At 41.8% G+C, this 24,568-nt stretch overlaps 1 protein-coding gene across 3 annotated transcripts in view; it reads left to right on the top strand.

Annotated features, from left to right (window-relative positions):
- LOC126470359 (cytochrome P450 4C1-like) overlaps positions 1 to 24,568 on the top strand; it is a 368,651-nt gene that overhangs the window by 248,186 nt on the left and 95,897 nt on the right. For all 3 annotated transcript variants that reach the window (XM_050098157.1, XM_050098155.1, XM_050098156.1), the window contains one exon: positions 23,428 to 23,603. In XM_050098157.1, the coding sequence (XP_049954114.1) occupies positions 23,429 to 23,603 (175 nt within the window). In that variant the 5' untranslated portion in view covers position 23,428. The remainder of the gene's footprint in view (positions 1 to 23,427; positions 23,604 to 24,568) is intronic.

A 24,568-nucleotide genomic window follows, 5' to 3' on the forward strand; every position in this document is an offset into this window, starting at 1 on the left:
AAAAACACTTATTGGAACATCATTACATCAGCCACAAAATCAATGTGGTGGACTTGTTTCTGGCAAACGACTGTGAATGTTGGTTCAACTGAAAGCGGTCATTAGGGAGAACTGAGTTAATGGTAAGCAGAGTGGTGACAAAATCTTTTAACATCCATATCACAAGTTATTTGAATTCATTAAGTGTCCTAAGGTAAGGGGAGAATCATTTGGTAGCAGATATGACAGACAAACGAAAAGTAATCCTTTGAAAAATCAGCTTCATGACATGGAACATTTCCTGTAACTCAAGGCAGTTATTTGTGCACTGGACATGACTGACTACGTTTCTGTAATTGAAAGATATCATAGGGAGTTCTCAAAGAAATTCTAATTGCGCTACTTTAAATGGATTTCGATTTGTTTGTCAGACCATTCTCGCTTTTGGCTGCTAATATACCTCGTAACTTTCAACTTGAGCTGAAAGATATTCGGCATAGCACGCAGCTCATAGACCTGTTTGTCCTACAGAGGAATTTAGAAGACGTCTTTTAGAATGTTACCTCAAGAGCAATATTCTCGACTGCAAGGACAAGCTTCTAAAGTTATTTCAGTGTTTGGTTCAACACATGTGTGTAATCGCTTTTTTTCTGTAATAAAATTGACAAAATCCCACCAACTTTCAGGTTTCTCAGAGTTTAATCTGCTCAACTCCATATGCCTGAGTGTATCACGAACCACAGTTCCTGATACATTATGTATTCTAAAACTGAAATGTGTGTAAATTTATAAACGTCACAATTTAGTACTAAATGCCTGTATGTAAAGCTTCTTGTAGTTCCTATGTACTAGTATTATCTAAGGTGCTTATTCAATCCAGTAATAAAAGTTACTGCTTTGGCAGAAAAATAAAAATATGAAAATAAACACACTTGATAAACTCCAGCTAATAAAAGTATGCTGCAGTATTCGCCTCTTAGAAGTAGATGTACCGAGCTACAATCACGTCTTCCTAAGTTACCAGCGTGTGCAGCCTTCGGTATATAGCCGTCTTATTCACACACCTGCTCGGAATAGTGTAGTCGAGGGGAAGACGGTGTGCTGAGTGGACTCGGCTGTGCTCACGGAGCGCGAACGCACTTCGGGAGTGCAAATCTTGGCCAGGGCTCATCTAGGTTTAGGATTTCCATTGTTTCCCCATTCGCTTAAGGATAATGCCGGCTCGCTGCCCTTGAGAAGGTCACGGCTTATTTCCTTCCTCGTCCTCAGTCCTACTGCCCTCTTTGTCGACGAGAACTTAACCTTCTTCCATTCTCTCTCTTTTATAACAGTTTTTGAATTTTTTAAATCTATATGAGAGCGACCCAAACATTTATGTTCAATTTAAGTCATCCAACATCTAACTCTGTACCCCGTTAAGAATGTTGCTACTTCATGAGTTGCAGGCTTTAAGAGCATCATTGTTCTGTTATTTATCTGTCCTGGAATGCACAACTGAATACAATAATTTGCCGATAATGGTGGAGGCATGTAAATTTGATTCTTGAACATACAAGAAAATTTGCCCTGTTACTTTTAGATGAAAAGATGTTTACACTTACTTAGTTTCCACACTCGTGTCCATACTCATCTGTACTGTCTGGCATATGTCGGCGAAAAATTTAAAAATTCTACAAATTAATACTTTTATAAAAATGAAATAATATCTACACTTATTGCCAAGAGAATGCATTGAAACTCTGTGCTAGCGCAGGCTCAAGGGTGATGTGAAAAAGGCCTATATGTGAGAATTTTCTGTTGGACTGAAGGGCCATTTTTGCTCATCGTTAAAGTGCAACTGAAACTCTTCGGTCAATTATAAATTGTTTTCCTTAACAAAGATGTTAATGTTGTAACCTTTAAAAAAAACTGGTTTGCTTTGCTTTCACTGCAGAGTCCGCACCTAATAAGTTTCCCTCGAGTTACAGTATCACCTCAAACTAGAAGAAGAAATTTCGGGTGCCTCGTCGCTCTGTAAACCTTGTTAACTTCGTTGTGTATGTTTTTATTGTAACTGCTTGTTTTTCTCAAGCGAGGATAGGGGACCAAGAACGGAGTTCGCCTAAGTGAAAGTAGTACACCAGCTCAAAGCATATGCGCATTAGTCGGTATATGAAACAAACGATAATTAAATCGGTACGTAGAATTGAACCAGATCGAGCTCACTTCCTTGCCTTTCCCACTGACACCTTGCCCAGAACATTATAAGAGCAGTGTCGGTTTAGTCATTTAAGAGTTTGGCGTTATTGATTCAGCACATCACAATACAAAGTGAAGTACTGTGTTAAATCGAGAAGAAGAACGATTTGGACTAGTCATGGATTTTTATATCATAAGCTACCATGGCACGGGAAACCATTTGATCTGTGTTGTTGTGCGACTGGCTTAAACAATCGCTGATTTATCCCAACGGTTCGTTAAAACATTAATCTCATTTATCAACTATTTTTCGTTTCAAAGTGATTTCGTTTTTGTAAATATATGCATGGTATTAAAAAAAGCTTCCAACATTTTGAAAGGCGGTAGTACCCTTCAGAACAAGAACAAAAAATGTGCAATAAATGTAGACTCTAAAATGCATACCTTAAGAGTTAAAGCGCTTGTTCATCTTCGCTGCTGTCTCTTCTATTCAATAAGTGCTCGTAGCTCTTAAGTTATGCACTTTAAAGCCTATGGTTACTGGACTTCTTTTGGTCCATACTACCTACTCCCAAAATATGGAAAGCAAAGAGGCTGCAGTGGAAGAGATGAGTTTCACGGTATCGAAGATTAACAAGTTCTCATAGCTCTTAAGGTATGCTTTTTAGAGCTCATGATTCTTGGAATTTTTTTCCTTCTTTCGGTGAGTATTACCACCCTTCAAAATAATCGACACTTTTTTAACACACTACATATCAATGGTGCGGTGGAAACAGAGGTGTTGTGAAGCTATCCCCGTACCGCGCGAGAATCCTGAATAAAACAAGTATTTCGTTTATTTGTTCCAAATCTGTAGTATTTCGTGCACAAAGTTTAACATGTAGTTTCAATATTTAGGATGTCAGTGTTATTGGATGACAGATAAAATTTCTCGTTGTCGTTTATCTGAAAAGCAGAAAGTTTGTTGAATTATTACCAAGGTATTCAAATGCTGGAATTTTGCTGCAATGATATCGATGTATTCGAATGAAAAAAACGGCAGAGTCACCGTAAGACCAAATCATGCCGATACATTGCGATTATGTCTTCAGTCTCCAGGATATAGCATCACATACTGACATCGATCTCTTATTAGGCTATTTCTTGGCAGGCAAAACTATCTAAATGAGAAAAGAACTTTTTAAAAGAACATGTATGATTTTCGTCAGTACGTTACTTTTTAACGATTGCTTAGTCTGAGAAAAGAATTTGACGATAGCCAAGACTAAGCAGCCACATTAAAATCCGACAAGACTTCGTTAGAAACATGCCAGTAAGTTTTGGACAGCGCGATGATGCGCATATTTGACAACGGTTATCTTCTATACTGTTTTGTTAAGTTGTATCAATGCAATCACTTGACTGTAACGAATTAGTAAGTGCAATTTTTATAACTACGGAATATTGATTACTTCAGCGGTGGATAAAATTGATACCTGAGCCCACTGCGAAGAGTAGCCGCGAGTATTGTGCTGTATGTGATCGGGAAGAGTTCCCACTCTGTATCCAACATCTGTGTCGTGCTGTAATACTTGGTACAATCATCTACAAACAGTCTATAGGGAGAGTTACTGCAGACGTATAATCTATAGTAATTTCGTTAGCCGTTAAGGCGTTTATCCCAGTAGTTATATAGTATTGTCTAGGTTGCCGACCGGATGATGATGAAATTCGTAGCATTGTCCTCGTGCTTAGAAATATTGTTCGCGGTCTTTCTTTGTGTCGCCAAACATTTGACAGTCACACGACGGGTGCCAATGGCTTTCTTGAGAAATCACCCACTACACCTGCAATTTGGAGCAGGTATCACTAAGGAGGAGGATAATACCATTAACAGGATACTAGAAAGTTTACACATCAAATGGACAATTTCTATTTGACAGACGTAAATACTTAACTTCCTAGTATCATAAGCTTTACACACACAAGAGGACACCCATAAATTATGTCGTATGCTAATAGTGCTGTAAGACGACTGTGTTTGGAAAAAATACTTTTGTTGTGGTAGTTAAAGTCGGTTATTACTTGGCTGAGATATTACGTTATCGCTTCATTATGTAAAAACTACGTCTCCTCATATCGTCCTGCCACTCAATGAGCTTTTGAGCTGGACGAAGAAGCACTTGGAAACACTGAAGTGAGCTCTTGATTGATTTCAGTTGGTTACAAAGTTTACGAATTTCCCTTACCTTCCAGTTGCGGGCAGCATTTTGGCACTGTCTAACACAGCTAGCTTGTGCATACGATGATCTTTCTCGAATGGTTCAAATGGCTCTAGGCACTATGGGACTTAACATCGGAGGTCATCAGTCCCCTAGACTCAGAACTAATTAAACCTAAGGACATCAAACACACCCATGCCCGAGGCAGGATTAGAACCCGCGACCGTAGCAGCAGCGCGGTTCCGGACTCAAGCGCCTAGAACGGTTGGGCCACAGCGGCCGACGATCTTTCTCGTCTGCGCTAAATATTATCAACTTGAAATGCTACTTAAACGTCATTTATTTAATGTTTGACATGGTAAATTGCATATTATGTATTGCGCTTTTCGATTATCAGAAGAGCCAAAGATTATCTGGTCGCCAGTACTTTTTTTTTATTTACTTTATGAGAAGCAGTATCCACGGCTCTTTACGAGAAGACGAACTAGCATTACATTATGTAATATGACTGGCCACGCGATAAGCAAGTAACCTCTGGCAATACGAGCTAGTTTAGATGTACTGTGCGATGCTTTTGCACTCCTGCACATCCCCGTGGGGCCTAGATCATTTATCATAATAGTCATGATTGCCTCAATGTATCACGCAAATAATTTATGGCCGCAACACGAGGCATATAAAGTTACATTGTTGTCATGAATACAAATTGAAATGTACGTTCTCTCATAACTGGCACACTGAATCGCTTATTAGGTTAGAGAAGGACGACGGCATACACTTCCAAAAGAATCGTGCCTAGTAAACCATTTTGTCAGTCAAACCATCCTTTTCGTTGTTGACTACATTTATTTTATTTACCAAAAATTAATAATAACAGTGGTTATAAAATGATGACTTTCATAATTTTCTCACACGTTTAGTCATTTAGAATTCAAGGCCCTTATTTTGCAGACTTCATTGTTATGATTTTTGAGTGACTGACTTCACATAGGTGTAGTACCTGACATTCTTACCAGTATATCTTTTTACTTAACATTGTTTGTATCTTTAAGCTAAGCAAAGGGAATCTGTACATCCATAGCTCCTGCACGAATGTAAAATGAAAGACTGAAACACATGCGACCCGCAATTCGCACACAGTGTAATGCATATTAATGATATAATCAACTGTGTTTGCAGGATATAGGTAACGACAACGACAATGTTGTAAATTCAGATAGCAGAGAAGCTGGAAACTCTACCAGCAGTGGATTTTATCTTGTTATTTCCCTCTGTGATCACTTAGATGTCCATATCCTTTTCAAGAAGTCAGGCCATTGTTACAGGGACACCTTGGAAGAAAGTTTGAGTTCAGAGACTACTATAAATTCTAAATTTAGTAGAGCCGAGAAACTGAGCCTACACCTTTCCTGAAAGAGGAGAATTCTGCAATTAACAGCATCTATAGCTACGTAACTACTTTATAATTCACAATCAGATGCTTGGCAGAGGGTTCACTGAACAACCTTCGGACTTTTTCGGTAACGTTCCTCTCTCGAAAAACGTGTGGGAAAATGAACACTTAAATCATTCCGTGAGGGTTGTGATTCCTTTTATTTTATTACGATGATCGTTTATGCCTATGTAGGTGCGCGTCAACAAAGCCTTTTCATATTCGGAGGAGAAAACTGGTGATTGAAATTCCCTGAAAAAACTCGCTGCATTAGCTGGGTCGACAAACTTTAAATTTGTGTGAATATCGTTCATTGGCATAACACTTAGAAGGTGCAACAGGTCTACTAAAGAAACTGCTTACACCACGTTTGTCCGCCCTATTCTGGAATATTGCTGTGCGGTGTGGGATCCGCAACAGGTGGGACTGACGGGTGACGTCGAAAAAGTACAAAGAAGTGGAGCTCGTTTTGTATTATCGCGAGAAAGGCGAGATAGTGCCACAGACATGATACGTGAATTGGAGCGGCAATCATTAAAACAAAGGCGTTTTTCGTTGCGACGGGATCTTCTCATGAAATTTCAATCACCAGTTTTCTCAAAAATGGTTCAAATGGCTCTGAGCACTATGGGACTTAACATCAGTGGTCATCAGTCCCCTAGAACTTAGAACTACTTAAACCTAACTAACCTAAGGACATCACACACATCCATGCCCGAGGCAGGATTCGAACCTGCGACCATAGCAGTCGCGCAGCTCCGGGGACTGAGCGCCTAGAACCGCGAGACCACCGCGGCCGGCACCAGTTTTCTCCTCCGATTGCGAAAACATTCTGTTGGCACCCACCTACATAGGGAGAAATGATCATCACGATAAAATAAGAGAAATCAGGGCTGGCACAGAAATATTTAAGTGCTCGTTTTTCCCGCGTGCCGTTCGAGAGTGAACGGTAGAGAGACAGCTTGAATGTGGTTCATTCAGCCCTCTGCCAGGCACTTTATTTTGAATAGCAGAGTAATCACGTAGATGTAGATGTAGATCGTGTAAAGGAAATTTAACGGATTCTTTTTAGTACTCAGGTGGAAGACATCACACTTGTTATTGTTCAGGGTCAAGTGTCACTTTTAGCACCATACGGATATCTTGTCTAAATCATTTGCTAATTCATATCGATCTGATGATTTTACTAGATGGTAAATAATAGCACCATTTGCAAACAATCTTCCAAACCGTTTATGTAGATCAGAAACAGCAGAAGGCCTATAACCCTTCCTTGGGGAACGCTGTATATCACTTTCGTTTTACTCGACGGCATTCCGTCAGTTACTACGAACTATGATCTTTCTGGCGGGAAACAGTAAACCCAATCGCACAACGAAGGCGATACGCCAAGGCAACAACTTAATTAGAAACCTCAATTTGATTAGATTGTGAGTAATGGTGCCAAAATCCTTCCAGAAAACTAGAAATGCGAAATGAATTTAAGGGTCCCTGTCGACAGCATTCATTACTTCATGTGAATAAAGAGCTAGTTGTGTTTGACAACAACGAAATTTTCTGAATCCGTGCTAACGATGTGTCAGTAGATCGTTTTCTTCGATGTAATTAATAATTCTTGAACACATACGTTCCAAAATATTACTGCAGAACAGTGATATGGGTCTGTAATTCAGAGAATTCCTTCTGTTTCCTCTTTTATGTATTGGTCTAACCTGTGCAACTTTCCAGTCCTTCGGTACACCTACGGTATCAACTTCTAAATTATTCATGTTACTGATTCGAATTCTGCAATATTTACTGCGTCATCTTTACTGAAGTAATCTCGAAGAGCAGTGTGTTGTAACTCTACTTTAAGGCACTGTCTTCGTTAAAATTACCATTGCTATCGCGCAGTGAATGCAATAAATTGTGTCTTGTCACTGTGTACTTTATGTACGACTGGAGTTTTATGGAATTTTCTGTCAGATTTTGGGACAGAATTTCGGTGTGGAAACTATTAAAATCATCTCGCATTGAAGGCGGAGGAGGAGATCAGAGTTTAACGTCCCGTCGATAGCGAGGTCATTAGAGACGGAGCACTAGCTTGGATTACGGAAGGATAGGGAAGGAGATCGACCGTGCCCTTTTCAAAGTAACCATCACGGTATTTACCTGGAGCAGTTTATGGAAACCCCTGAAAACCTAAATCTGGTGGGGATTTGAACCGTCGTTCTCCCGGATGCAAGTCCAATGGGCTAACCACTGCGAAACCTTACACGGTCGCGTTGATATCCATGTAAATTTCTAGTTTTTGTAAAATATCGCCAACCTTGGAGTTTTTGCATTCATTTCAATGGAGCATGCGTTTTTCGTTGCTTCTGCAACAGTATTCTGACCTGTTTTGTATACCAAGGAGGATCTGCTCCGTCTCTTATTGTTTTATTTGCCATAGAAACCTCAATTGCTGTCGGGTCATCAATCCCTTTACCCATCATGACGCTCTCTACTTCCTCAGGATTATTTGTTGGTAAGAAGTCAAGTATGTAGCCACAACTATTTAGACTTCGAGTGGTCTCCTAAAGCGATTATTCAAAATAATTTTCAGTGAAAGACTTAGCACAATTATTTACCGCTACGGTCGCAGGTTCGAATCCTGCCTCGGGCATGGATGTGTGTGATGTCCTTAGGTTAGTTAGGTTTAATTAGTTCTAAGTTCTAGGCGACTGATGACCTCAGAAGTTAAGTCGCATAGTGCTCAGAGCCATTTGAACCATTTAGCACAATTTTAGACTATGTTTTATTCTAGCCACTGATTATTATATGTATTTTAGCCATCGTGCCGAGTGTAGATTGAAGTCATCGCTAACTATAATTGTATAAGTAGGGCATCTAATTGAAATGAGACGTTCTTTAATACCTATTTAAGGAAAAAACTGTCAGATGCACGAAAAATTTTTGTGACTCCTTAAATCCTGGTGAATGACAAAAGCTTTTCTATTTTCGCTCAAAATGAATATTTCACACAGATCATGAGCAAATGGTAGCAGAGCAGATATCTGTAAAAATTGGATACAGAAAGCAGTCAACTTAATATTTATCCACTAGGATTTATATTATCAATTAAATAAAGACATTCAAGACGCAATAGAGCAAAAGGGTATTATAAACTGTAATCAAGTGTAATCTGAGACTTTTTGCAGTTAACATACGTAGAAACGTCTGTAGCGTGAAGTAAGATCATCATTAAGAGTAATTTCTGTTAGCAGTCAGTTGAAATTTATGTGATTCTATACAGGACGCTTAAAGCAAGGAAAGGAACCTGGCACTGGATTTTTGTGTTCAAGCTTACATGTACTGCTGGTTAATATGTGCTACAGTCTAGAAACTTCTCCATGGCCTTCGAATGATGTTACGGGCGAACTTCAGTTACCGGACCACCTCACGCGTGCTGTTGCCCACCTTAAATACGACAGTCATTTGACCAGACGTGACGTCATCCAAATATGTTCTCTAAACTATCTCACTTGCCTAAAATTTTACTATGGCGTGTCAGATGCACACAACACAAAATCAGAACCCGTACATCCAGAAACTGTTGCCCAGTGTTCGTAGCACGCCAAGTATGTCACTTCTTTCCATGTTGTAGCATCCGAGTTTACACGGAACTGTATCGCCATAACGAAACGTTCTTTCGTCGGTATTCAAGAGCTCCTTAACTTACAGAGCCGAGAGGCTCTAGGCGCTTCAGTCCGGAACCGCGCTGCTGATGCTGTCGCAGGTTCGAATCCTGCCTCCGGCATGGATGTGTGTGATGTCCTTAGGTTAGTTAGGTTTAAGTAGTTCTAAGTCTAGGGGACTGATGACCTCAAATGTTAAGTCCCATAGTGCTTAGAGCCATTTGAACTATTTTTTGAACTTACAGAGATAACTATAGTCCTTAGTCTCAATGCTGCTCAAATCTAGGTAAAAGCTTCTTTTCTCGATGTGTCAAAGTGTGAGTAGGGGTGCAGCATGTTAAAAGAATGTATTAGAAGTAAACTGCTCCACGAAATACAAACGTAGATTTGTTGTTATCTCTGTCAGATGAACTGAACACAACGAAACAATGCACACACAGGGTGACTCAGCTACCGCGTTTTAAGCAACTCGTAATGTTATATCTGACCTTCAAAAACTATGCGCGAGATTTTCGTGTTCTTTCACTCGCTACACGCAAACAATTAGTCCTACAGAAAAAAATGAACAGGTAGTTTTTTTCGTACGTTTAATGCAGTTAAATTTGTACTGGGAAACGTTTTCGCTAGGGGTCGCAGTTTTCGAGGTATTCAAGAACAACATACGAAAGTGGCCTTCAAACGCACCTCTACTCCCACACTCAGCCTTTACCGGCCAGGAATTCTAGTATGATGTTCATGGCACTTTCTCCTATCACTGTACAGAACTTTGCGACTGTAAGAATATTTCCCGTATTAGACATATGTTTTAGTCTTCACTGACTGGCCCTTTCACACCATCGACTTAGTGGAGCCCTTAGAAATAGTAAAATTGTTGTTTGTGGAAATTTTACCTAACAACGTTGTGAATTTTGACGGCATAAATAAACAGTTACATCGTTGTATTCGTCAGGCCTTCCGACTACGAAACTACTGTGCTTGTAAGGGTTAAGTTTGAATCGAATTGTGAACGTAATTAGTCTTAGCGTAACGTTTACAAATGTCGTTTTTCTTTCATTACCCTAACGGGCACGTTTAAATTAATAATGTGAACGAAATAGCCCAATCAACTGAGACCCAAAAAGGTCGAATTTCGGAAATAGTTCGTGTAGCCGGAAATTTTTGTTCAGAGATTGGAGAGTGTGTAGCAAACAACATACTGGAAATCCTTATTGGTGAGGGATGAGTGTGGGGGTAGAGGTGCGTTTGAAGGTCACTTTCGTACGTTGTTCTTGAATAACTCGAAAAATCATCCCAGTACAAAATTTAAATACATTAAGTTTTTTAGAAAAAGGTCCTATTCATTTTGTCTATAGGACTAATAGGTTTGTACATCGAGCGAGAGAATACGGAAATCTCAAACGTGATTTTTAAACGCCAGATACAACATTGTGGGCTGCATAATATGACAGCGGTAGGTGCGGCTGAACACCCTATATATTTTTAAATATTAATTCATTTAGCAACTCCAATACGGAGAGATGTTCCAGAGACACCGTGTAAACAGTTTAGAAAAATTATAGCTCCGTAGTCTGACGAAAGGCTCAGCATTAGAACAGTGACATCGCAGATGGAAGCAATCGGATTCAGTTGTCGATACGGATAGTCAAATTTAAAATTAAGTCCCTTATCGTAAAAGTTAGTACATTTTGTGTATAATGACATTTCACTTGTGGAAATAAATCTAGATCCCCTTCCGCCTTCCATCGAAGCGTTAAACCACAATAAATAGCATATTTTGCTTAATTCTATTACAAATGCAATCGTCTGCTACTGCATCAGAAGACGTGAAAAGCGTTGCGTATGTTACGCGCTCTACTCATTAAGTACCCCGAAAATAACATATCATCAGTAAAATGTCAGCAGTCTGACAGACATATGACGTTAAACAAAACGCAGTGCAAAAAGGTAGACCTGATGTTGGCAAAGCGAAAGTTGTACTGCAAGGCAGATGGAGTAACCTTGACCTGCGTCCTTGCGCACGAGGAACCAACGCGCCTGTCATAGCTTCCGCGCGGTACATCGGTCAAGGTAGGACACTTATTCACATCCTCGACGATAGCGGGTCACTGTAAACCCCGATAGCGCGGGTTTTACTTATTTCCTGGTGTTAGAGCGATTCTGTCTACGTTATCCGGATTCATTTCTTCATCTAAAACTAAGCAACAGTGCACAGACACTTACATATTTTTGACTTAGTGCTCGAATGTCGATGATTTAATAAACTGACTGGAACGTTCCGACTCTGTATGGATTTATTTACTGCCTTTGAAGGCTGTCTAGGGTCTCTGCGTATCTTCCATCACATGTAACTCTGTTTAGACCGTCTTTCTTACCTGGTTTCTTTTTTTTCTTTTTACTCCGGTTTGTAGGGTCCACAGTAATGACTCTTTGCTCATCGTGAATCTTCATTTTTTCTGTGGCAAGATGTCTTCCTGATGCCTGAGCGTCTTCGTAATCTAAGGGAGGAATGTGGAATACAGTGTGCATAATATTCCGTAACTCTTACGTAACTGTATCATATATTTTTATGTACAACTGTGTGCATCTTGGTTCTCTGAGGCCGTGGTTCTTAGTTAGCTCGAAATTCTACTAAATGAGTGTGAAGCACTGCGTAAAATGACACCTAGGTCAGCCGGTATCCTAGAATAACACTTGCAAATCCAGTTTGGAGATTTTATCTGACTCCTGCACACCCCCTAGTGTCGCTTACTAGCGCTGCATGCACTACGCTGTACGAACAAGTCTGTGTATACTTTGATAGGTTGCTTCCTCTACATAGTATATAGAGGACAAGCGTAATACAGTCTGCATTGATCATCACCAAATTTGCTCTTAGGATAAGATTTTCATAGCATCGTTTCTTATGAGACTATTTACTGTCGTGAAACAATAAGTTGCCTACAACTGTTTATGGCTTTAGGTTTATCAGATACAAATACGACTTTACCGGAAGGTGTTTCCTCTTCGCTCAAAATTTCCGGCCGGCGGCTGTGGCCGAGCGGTTCTAGGCGCTTCAATCCGGAACCGCGCTGCTGCTACGGTCGCAGGTTCGAATCCTGCCTCGGGAATGGATGTGTGTGATGTCCTTACGTTAGTTAGGTTTAAGTAGTTCTAAGTCTAGGGGACTGATGACCTCAGATGTTAAGTCCCATAGTGCTTAGAGCCATTTGAACCATCAAAATTTCCAATGCTGCTGACAGCTTCGACGAGTAGACGCTTACGACTAATTCTCCTTTACGAAAATTTACTCATTGTTTTTACTTATAGCAATTTACGACATGCCTGGTACTTTATCTTTCATTGTTATTACTGCATAATGTAACTAATATTAATATGTGTTCATCAAGAGGAAATTCGTAACAGACAACCGTACACCATTAATTAATTGGCCGTTGATAGTGTCCATAAACTACACACATACACACACACACACACACACACACACACACACACACACACACACACGCTCGCACGCACACTTGGAACTGTACCAAAATATGTTATCAAATATCTGAAAAAATTGAAAAGTAATGGAAGTTTATTCTTCTTGAGAATTAACAAATTATGCTAATACTTACTTTTTGACTGCTGATTCATTGTGCTAAGCACGACGCATTTTGTGAATTTACTAACTGTTTGAAGAGCTTCAGCTTCTACACAGGGTGAGGCGGCTAAGAGAGGCCATGTCAAACATATAGAGAACTAGAAAACCTATCAAGGTGCAATCTGCACTACGTTATAATGAAATATGTCACAAGTTTTCTGACGTATGCGAGTGGCTTTTAACATTTTTTTATTAGGTCCCTTTCTTGCCTGTCTGCCTGTTCAGTACAAATTCCACATTTAATTTTAAATAAACTTCCCTGTAAGCTAGAAATCTGACATTTTAAATATAGCCTAAAACTGGATGACAGAGCAATATTAACTCGTTACTTGTCAGTCTCACCGGTGGGGTGAGGCTAGGGGTGAGAAGGCTGGTAATGCCTGACATGTCAGCTGTCCTGCATGACGAGCATGTTGTGCAGGTAGTATTAGAATGTCTTCCAGGTGGTATGCAAGCAGATATGCACGGATGAGCAGAAAGAGGGTGGAAGAGGACATGAACATAGAGAGGGGGGAAAAAGAGATGCGTGTAGTATATATGACACGTGCACACATGAGCAAAGCCACAGGTAAATAGCTAGTAGGCCCAATATATACATAATGAATGTTCGAGTGCAGGTTGTAGACAAATGGTTGGCGACGTATGGAATTTTGGGTCTGGCCATGAGCCATGCTCGGATAGCCTAAAGGAAACGCGACCGCTCGCTATGAGCGGAAAATCCGTGTTCGAGTCCCACTCCGGCACAAATTTTCATTGACTTCTTTCCAATATACAGCTGATGGTTGTCCATATTCGCGATTTAGAATGCATTTCAAGCATGTGATATGAGCTCTGCGCTATGCCTTCATTTACTTCATTACTGCGTGCAGCGGGTGACGCTGTCGTTGTGGACCTACTGATACCTGACTTACGACACGACCGCGCCTACTTGTCATCACCGATTTCGTCCAAGTTCATGGTATGTGCTGGGCTTGGCTAGAAATGAGACTGACATAAGTCGGAACACCAGACGGCCAAGTGTTTAGAAAAAAAATACATTTTTGGCGCGGGTTCGGCGAGGCAAGAGTAAAATAAAGTGAAGCGCCAAAGAAACTAGTATAGGCATGCATATTCAAATACAGAGATATATAAACAGGTAGAATACGGCGCTGTGGTCGGCAACGCCTATATAAGACAACGAGTGTCTGGCGCAGTTGTTCGATAGGTTACTGCTGCTACAACGGCAGGCTATCAAGATTTAAATGAGTTTTAACGTGGTGTTATAGTCGGCGCACGAGCCGTGGGACACAGCATCTCCGAGGTGGCGATGAAGTGGGGATTTTCCCGTACGACCATTTCACGAGTGTACCGTGCATTTCAGAAATCTGCTAAAACATCAGATCTCCGATATCGCCGCGGCAGGAAAAAGATCCTGCAAGAACGGGACGAATGACGACTGAAGAGAATCGTTCAATGTGACAAAAGTACAACCCTTCCCCAAATTGCTGCAGATATCACTGCAGGACCATCAAAAAGTGTCAGCCTGCGAACCATACAACGAAACATCATCGATATGGGCTTTCGGAGGGGAAGACCCACTTGAGTACCCTTGGTGACTGCACAACACAAACCTTTAGCCCCGAAGGGGCCGTCATCACCAACATTGGACTGTTGATGACTGGAAACATGTTGCCTGATCGGACGAGACTCGTTTCAAATTGGATCGAGCGGATGGACGTGTACGAGCATGTAGACAACCTCATGAATCCATGGACTCTGCATGTCATCAGCGGACTGTTCGAGCAGGTGGAGGCTCTGTAATGATGTGGGGCAAGTGCAGTTGGAGTGGTATGTGACCCCCGATACGTATAGTTAAGACTCTGACAGGTGACACGTACGTAAGCATACTGTCTGATCATCTGCATCCATTCGTGTCCATATGCATTCCGACGGAGTTGGGCAATTATAGCAGGACAAAGCGACACCTCATGCGTCCAGAATTGCTACAGAATGGCTCCAGGAACACTCTTCTGAGTTTAAACACTTCCGCTGCCCAGGAAACTTCCCAGACATGAACATTATTGAGCATATCTGGGATGCCTTGCAGCGTACTGTTCAGAAGAAATGTCCACCCCCTAGTACTGTTACAGATTTATGGACAGCCCTGCAGGATTCATGGTGTTAATTCCCTCCAGTACTACTTTAGACATTAGTCGACTGCATGCCACGTCGTGTTGCGGCACTCCTGCGCGCTCGCTGGGACCGTAGACGATATTAGGCAGGTGTACCAGTTTCCTTGGCTCTTCAGTGTGTATTAGTGTAGTTCCCGGGCTGCAGTTGGCGCAGCAGAAAAGTACAGGACGGTAATCCACTGGTCGTGGGTCGAGTCCCTATTTCTACTTGTTCTGCTTTAAATATTTACTTTACTTACTCTCCAAATATATAGAAATAATACTTAATATATTGTAATTATTAATATTTTCAGAAAAGGAATGAAATGGAAAGGCAAAGGGAAATTTGGGATTCCAAATAAAAGTCCAGGAAGGGATTGTAAGATGTACACGAGAACTTCGAACATAAAGTTAGCCTAAAGAAGTTCATGACGTCATTCTCCTGCACACAGAAAAGAAAGGCTTCAGACTTTATATCCGTGAAGAATTAGAAATTTTCGAACACCTTTCTCTTAATGATGGTTTCATTGTGAATGAGCAGTTGCAGCTACATAACAAAAATTTCTTTAATACTATAATGCCCTTACTTACAAACTCCTAAATCTGACTCCTCGTTTTCCTCAGAGTAATCTCTAATATGGTCTTCCTCTCTCCACATCGATATTTGCTTTTCCATTGTCCTGCATACATTTTTATTTTGCATAATAGTGGCTGTTGACATTTTGTTAATGTGAGGCTTAATTTCTTCGATTGTTAATCGATGGCGCGACTTGTTTCATGTCCACATTGTACCAACTTCGGCCTGTGATCCTCTGTGTGATGCCACCTCCAGTGCCTGTTTCCTCTTACGGCTCATACCGGCGTACAGTCTGCTAAGTTATGTAGCTATAATTTTTACCAAGTACCATTGTTATATCAGTTTTCAATACTTGTAATTTTTATATCGTTCTTAAACGTGATTTTAAGAAGTTATTTCATATGACGAGAGCATCTTGCTCGTAAATCTGTTTTCATCTCCACGACATGTGAGTACAGTCACATCACAAATTTGCTCTGTGTAACAATCGTCTGTTCTTGGTTTTTCTCTATGTCAATCTTTGTAGGTAATCGTTTTTGGTTGTTCTGATGAAGACGCCCATTGTTGGTGTCGATAACATATCAAGTTAAATTTTATTGCAACCTATTGGGTGTATTAAACAAATCATATTCTTGTACCATTGCTGGCTTACAGCCATGTTTCAAATTGTACAAAATCGGATACTTTCCTTATTTTTCAGTTCATGAAATACACATGCAGGAGTGATATCTTTGTAGAAACAATGGAAGCAGTTATCGTTTCGGCATCTTGCTCAGGTTATTAACGCTGCATTTTTACAATTAGATGGCTGTTTTAAAGTTTCTGCAGAAAGGAAAACTTGGTTGACATTCATAAAAGTTTCTCTCTCATCGCACAGTCTGGCAGTAAACCATGCATACCGTGTCATTCCGCCAAATATTAGAGAGAAGATATCTGGAGATGTACAGTGAAATACGTTTTCATACTGTCTTCTCGGGATGTGATTTATTTTACTCTCTCGTCGTGACAATTTTACCCATACCAGGAATCCACTGTTCATGTGCAGCTGCCGAGGGCTGTTCGAAGGTTGTAATGAAACTAATGTAATACGAAGTGTTATACGCTTTAATTGCAATTCCTTCTTGGAACATTATTTGGAGAGTCATCGCGAACGCTGTATGTACATCCTTCTTTGTAAATTTATTTGCAATCCCAAATTTTCCTTTGGTTTTCGTTTTCATAAATTTTATGAAAACACAATATTATGAGCATTTTTAGGTTTATTTACAGTGTAAGTAACGTAAACCCAGAAAAGTAACAAAAAATCTCAAGCGTCGCTCAGCATTGACTACAGAAGTTAGATCAGATTAGATTTACTTTCATTCCAATTGATCCATAGTGACGAGGTCCTTTTCTTCCACGCGACATATGTTATTGCTTTAAGGTTAGGGACGTGTGTGGATGCATTGACTCTGACACGCACACACAGGCATAGCGGGCGCTTCCACAGGCACAGGAAAGAAAGCAAAAGATGTTCACACTTCGCAGCGTCACAACAACAAATTACACTAGATATATAAGTGCATCTACGCAACATGGAAACAAAAATATATCCAGAGTAAGTAAAGTGCAACGTTTTGAAATTCGATCAACTATTTGTGGAAGAACATTAGGAATGAAGCAGGATGCAAATATCATGAGTAACGTAATACTGTTTAATAGTAGTACCGTAAAGCATGAGAACTGTGTACGATATTGATAAATATGTTTGTAAGAACACCAAATTGTTACAGTAATCACTATACATGCTTTGAAAGAAATTGAAACGATTATGAGATTTTTATCACAGTCGCAAAGGACGGTATATAATCTACATTAGTTGCGTAATTGCGACTGCGAAAAAAACAGACCCAAAAACAAAAAACAAAAAATGGTTGCTGATGTTCCTTGTATTTTGTACAAAGAATTACACGTACTCCATTTGTTGGAGGTCTTTGTGCGACGGTATTCAGGAAAAATTCTCAGAAGTTCTGTTCCACTGTTCCTCAACGAACATAATGAACGTTTTTAACATTTTTATGCAGCGACAGCAACTGATATTGTTTATACATGAATATACAGCCTACAGTTGCAGGTTAACTTTATCGTTTACCTACGTTTCAACGTTAGTAATGACGTCTTCTTCAGAATATAAGATATTATTTAAATGTTTGCCTAAAACAAGCCATGTCCTAAGTCAACTTTATGTATATGCATCAAGTTTTATAAAGTTGACTTAGGACATGGCTTGTTTTAGGCAAACATTTAAATAATAGTTTATGTTGTGGCGTAGCAAGACAGCCACGCCATGGAAGTAGCCGAAAGGCACGCGTTTAGTTCACGCAGGCAAGAGATAGGTCTGTAACCGGATACGTAATGAATGCTATAAAGAAAAGTACGTAACTTCTGGAATACTTAACTTTAATCCATTCTTGTTGTATACATCGCTCTTGACGATACAAGTGAGACTCTTTAGATACAAGCTATGTAAGGCTAATGGCGCCTTGCTAGGTCGTAGCCATGGACTTAGCTGAAGGCTATTCTAACTATCTGCTCGGCAAAGGAGCGAGGCTTCGTCAGTGTAGTCGCTAGCTACGTCGTCCGTACAACTGGGGCGAGTGCTAGTCCGTATCTCGAGACCTGCCTTGTGGTGGCGCTCGGTCTGCGATCCCTGACAGTGGCGACACGCGGGTCCGACATGTACTAATGGACCGCGGCCGATTTAAAGCTACCACCTAGCAAGTGTGGTGTCTGGCGGTGACACCACATTCCTCCCCCGCAAATCTGCGAACGGTCGTGTTATAAGGCTTCCGCCCGCCGTGGGGAGGACCCCATGCTGACGTATGCGATGAGGTGGGGAGCCTAACAACAGGCGAGGCTGTGCCACCCGCACCCGGCTATTCGGTCCGAGGGGAGCTAGGAAACACCTGAAAACCTAGTCCAGGGTGCACGTCAACATGCGGTGTATGCACCCGTAAAGAGACAGGAGGGGCCGAAGGGTCGACCTCCATTGCGTCGGGGTATCCGACGCGCGATGACGTCATGTGGTCCGGAGCGGGCAAGAGTTCCATGGCGGAGGACAGCTGGTCACGGGAAGCGATCGGCGGCGCGTGACCCAGGGAGGCGCTTGGCGGCTGCAGCGAAGCGTCCACTGCGGGCGGCGCCGGCGGGAGAACAGGCAGCGGCGGCGGCGGCGCGTCGCCATGGGGCAAAATGGAAGGCATCGTCGGTAACACCTGGGGATGAGGCGAGACAGTAGATGGGTCCCCAGGGCGCTGACCGGACGGCACCGTCGCTGAAAGCAGACGGGGAGCGGCAGAACCAGTGCGACGACAGAGGCGCAGCTGATTGAGATGCCGACGCACCTCACCAGAGGCCCCCAAAACCAAATACATCGCACGGCCGAGGCAGCGAAGAATGCACCCTGCGAGCCAACGCCGCGTACCTCGATAGTTGCGATAGAATACAACGTCGCCTGGAGCAAAAGCAGAAGTCTGTCGCTGCACTGGAACCTGATGCGGCGGATGCAGCAAAGACATCAAGGTTCGATGAGGACGACCGTGGAGCAACTCAGCCGGTGAGCGACCATCTCGGGGCTGAGAGCGATACGATGACAAAAAGAGCAACAACGCGTCCTCCCGAGAATGCGACTCTTTCAACTTCAACATCTGTGACTTGACAGTCCGGACCAATCGTTCAGCGGCACCGTTTGACTGAGGCGGAAACGGCGCGGATGTCAGATGTTGAATACCATTGGCCTGGCAGAATGACTGAAATTCTGCGGACATGAAGTGTGGGCCATTGTCGGAAACAATAGTCTGCACACGTTCAATCACACCTTGTGATTCTAAATCGTGTAATGTTCGTGCGACCGCATCACGCAATGCGTGGGGAACATGGCGCGCTCTGAAAAATTTCGGTTGCGCGTTGACTTTCAGTTCCAAATGTGCTTCATAGTTCTTAGCGCAACCAAGGCCCGGTGCAAAAATGTCTGCAAATTCTTCACATAGCTGAGAAACACTGGCGGAAGGCACAGGCTGATTCACTGATAGGACCTGATTTACTATAGACATGTTAAACAACTGAAATAAATCTAAACCAAACAAGTTCACTGCAGAAGAAGAACGAAGAACGTAAAGTGACACCAGTTTTGTTTGTCCCTTGTATGTTGCAAGAAGAGTGCACTGTTCTAACACAGGGATATGCTGTCCTGAATAACTAGTGAGCTGAACATTTGCGGCACGCAACGGAGGTTTGCCCAGTTGTTTGTACGTGTCGTGATTGATCAATGAAACTGCAGCTCCGGTATCGAGCTGGAATGGGATCACTTTGCCTTCAAAGCCCAAGTCTACAAAAAGTTTATTGTCCTGCTGACGACAAGAGCTACTGTCTCGTGCAATTTGAACTGATACAGGTACAGCATCACTTGCTAATTGACGTGATGTCTGGCGACGTCGACGCACACTTTTTGTGGGACGAACACAGTCACTGTTAGAAAGAGTGGCACTGGACGAAGTGGAATTAACTACATGAATGTCCATGGGCGAAGGTTCATGAGCCTGAGTATTCTTGGTTCGATTCCGGCGCGAAGCAAAGGGCCTGGAATGGTTGTGATTGTCTGATCTGAGCTTTTTCTGGCAAACACTTTGAACATGTCCTTTCTTATTACAGAAAAAGCAAATAGCTTGGCATGACGGGCAATTTTCACGCGAATGTCTAGTAGCACACCGCGGGCATGATTTCACTGCATTTGTATGCTGGCGCGGCACACCTGTTTTAGAGCGTGGCGGCAGCTGCGTGGACATGCGCGAGGGCAGTTTACCGGTCCGTGCAGCGTGCCCGGTGGTCCGGTTAATGTTACACACGGCTGGCGAAGTTGTAAATGATTCCTGAGTAAAGTCAAGCGTGTCTTGTCTATCCAATATGTCTATCACTTGTTGAAGGGAGGGATTGACTAGTTTCAAAATCTGTTCCCATATGCGAACATCAGAAACGTTCTGTGCTATTGCATCACATTCCATAGTATCTGAATAAGGGAGTCCACATTCACACTCAAAAGCACAATCCCTTGTAAGGCCTTGCAATGTTGCAACCCACTCCCTATTAGTTTGACCGGCCGTACGTTTTGTACGAAAGAAAGTATACCTTTTTGCAACTACATTAACTGTTTCCTTGAAATAGGCATCTAAAGCAGACAAAATTTCTTCGTAGGACAGAGTTGCTAAGTCGCGTCGGGGAAATAATTTCACTATCACACGGTACGTTTGCACCCCTACACACGCCAATAAATGAGGATGCCGCTCGTTACCTTGAATTCTGTAGGCGGCGAGATGAAATCCAAACTGGCGTGACCACTCCGTCCATGTTTCCACGTCTGCTTGAAAATGACAGAATGGGGGTGCAACTGCATGTTGTGGCTGCGGTAGCAATGAAGCGGCGGCGGCCGCATCGTTTTGCAGTGCACGTTGACCCTGGACGAGCTGTCCAAGGGCATCCAATAACGCCTGCGTCTGCTGATTCTGCAAGCGATAAAATTCGGACAGTACATCCGGCGAAGCCATGACACAAGTAAATGTAAGCAATTAGAAAGAACAAGACCCTTTTTTTTTTTTTTTTTTGACACGTCGCCAAATGTTGTGGCGTAGCAAGACAGCCACGCCACGGAAGTAGCCGAAAGGCACGCGTTTAGTTCACGCAGGCAAGAGATAGGTCTGTAACAGGATAAGTAATGAATGCTATAAAGGAAAGTACGTAGCTTCTGGAATACTTAACTTTAATCCATTCTTGTTGTATACATCGCTCTTGACGATACAAGTGAGACTCTTTAGATACAAGCTATGTAAGGCTAATGGCGCCTTGCTAGGTCGTAGCCATGGACTTAGCTGAAGGCTATTCTAACTATCTGCTCGGCAAAGGAGCGAGGCTTCGTCAGTGTAGTCGCTAGCTACGTCGTCCGTACAACTGGGGCGAGTGCTAGTCCGTATCTCGAGACCTGCCTTGTGGTGGCGCTCGGTCTGCGATCCCTGACAGTGGCGACACGCGGGTCCGACATGTACTAATGGACCGCGGCCGATTTAAAGCTACCACCTAGCAAGTGTGGTGTCTGGCGGTGACACCACAGTTTATGTTCTGAAGAAGACGTTACGACTAATGTTGAAACCTAGGTAAACGATAAAGTTAACCCGCAACTGTAAACACGTACCGCGTCAGATAAGAGGAATATCTGGTTTAGATCAGTTAGCCTGTCAAACTGGAAAGGTCAGCCTATGCGACAAATAATGACGTATTCTGGGGGAATATGAATGATCATTCTTCTTAGAGATCACAACGAAAGAACTCGCTATATATGTACAGTAGTCAGTTGTTGTCGACCACTCGGCGAAAATTTGAAGCCCATCTGGACTCTGGATTTTCACGGTTGACGAGAATGTGTTGTTGGTTCAAAATGGCTCTGAGCACTATGGGACTTAACTTCTGAGGTCACCAGTCCCCTAGAACTTAGAACTACTTAAACCTAACTAACCTAACGACATCACACACATCCATGCAGGATGCAGGATTCGAACCTGCGACCGTAGCGGTCGCGCGGTTCCGGACTGTAGCGCCTAGAACCGCTCGGCCAGTGTTGTTGGTGTTTAGCGTTTCACATTGTGAATTAGATGGATATTACATAAATCGAGTTGCTAAGACAAAGGGAATTTGAAGTGTTTGTTTGGTTTAGCCAGAGGAACTGGGAGGTAAGAACGTATTCGTATTAAGTAGCGGTTAATATCCAGTAGCGCATTTTTTGTTTCGATAGGTAAGTAATAACTGGTTCGAAGAAGTTCTGTATGACAGTTAATTTCTTATCAACTGAGAGCTCCAAAGATTTTATTTGCTGCAATATTAATTTATCCCCCATGACCTGCCGCCGTATATGGAGAGGCATTTCAGCTGTTTCCAAAAAACAAGTATTGATCGATGTAGAAGGCATCACTCCAATACAGGTTCTAATGAAACAGTACAGTGTTTTGTCTAACTTCGTGAATACTGAATTAGAGCCGTTGAGGTAAAAGGCCGCACCGTAATCTTATTGTGGTCCCATCAGCGATCAATACGAGCTGAACACTGTCGCGGGAAGAGCGCTGCACCAAATGTGGGTCAACGCACGGAGAACGTTTGTCACTCCTTACTTTGTAAACCTCCCATATGTCAGAAAAAATACCTACCAGGGTTCACAGATCTGGAAAGAACGCTAAACTCAAGCCATGTCTCTGCTGCAAGCAGTACGAAGAGACTTCTTCAAATACAAGGCGGAATCTTTCTACTGATAAGCGTATGACTATATCAACATGAGTGCCCCACTTCAGCGTAAGCCTGTATGAAAAGTTAAACGAAAAATTTTTAAATTTCTCTTTATTATTTGCTGTTAGCATATTCTTTTGTCTCTCTTAAGCTTCTGAGAATTTATCAGGGCAAATGTATTCTGTTTGCCTATTACTCGAATGTAGTTTTTCAGTTTGAATTAAACAGCAATCGATCTTTACTCTTTTTCTTGTAAGTTTTGAAACTTCGTTGACTGTATTTGTCACTGCTAATAAACTCTGTTCACAGGATGGATATCGTGGTGAACATTCTAGCAACGGTTGCCGTCGTTCTGGTGATCCAGCAGGTTTGGAAATTGCTGAAAGCGCAGAAACAGTTGGCATCTAGGCTTGCACATATTCCAGGACCTAAAGGCTGGCCGTTGCTTGGTAATACCTTGGAATTCGGAAAAGGGAATGCACTCGGTAAGAAATCTATTGCTATTTGCTATTATATCATAAGAAACATAAATAAACTTTGTTTAGCTAATCTTAGAAATGTGTTTTTCTAGGCGGAAATCATAGAGACCCATGTCTTTTGTAATATAAAATTATCAATGGTATTTCACCGAGCGAGGTGGCAGAGTGCTAAGTCACTGAACTCGTTTCCGGACGACGGAGGATCAACTTCTTGTCCTGCCATTCAGATTTAGTGTTCCCTTTATTTAGCAAAATCGTTTAAGATGAGAGCCGGGGCGGTGCCTTCAATGAATCGTGTCCGATTTCCTTACCATACATCTCGACCGTATGTTCAACTCTTATCTTCGTTCTTTTAAATTTTTAGAAATTCAAATAAAAAACAAATCCATCTTTTTTCAGTTTAAGCCAGAACTGTTAAAACTGTTTCTAAGCACCATAAAAGTTACTCGAACAACAGTTCTAAGCGGCTTTTCGTGGAGTAGCATATTTACTGTTCACAGTGGTAAAGAACAATGAAAGCAATCTTGGAAGGAAGTTCTTATTACTGTAGAGATTAAAGACAATACTAGGATAATAATAACGGAAGATTAAAAGCTTTACATCAATTTGCAACCAAAAATTCCATTATCGGCTAAAGATAGAAATACAAAAACAGGGCCGCAACCTCTTTTATTCTGATGCAAAAGTACCACAGTATTAGTGCAAATTGTTCCTTCAAGTGCAATCGTAGACATTTGCTGAGACGTGAATTCACTGGGATTGTTGGAAATGTCACGATCTGTAATGTGCAGTAGATGGAAGTCCAGAATCATAAACGACTTTTGCTACTTTTCTGTATTCACATACAGCAGCAATGTTATTCATAGATTCTTCTATTGCTAATAAACGTTATTCATAGGTTTTACTATTGGTAATATGTGTTGGGAATGCCTTCCCCACTCCTAAAATACCTTTCGCAGTTAGTTTGCTTT

The sequence above is a fragment of the Schistocerca serialis genome, chromosome 3 (genome assembly GCF_023864345.2).
Source record: "Schistocerca serialis cubense isolate TAMUIC-IGC-003099 chromosome 3, iqSchSeri2.2, whole genome shotgun sequence".
In the NCBI taxonomy this organism is placed as follows: Eukaryota; Metazoa; Arthropoda; class Insecta; order Orthoptera; family Acrididae; genus Schistocerca; species Schistocerca serialis.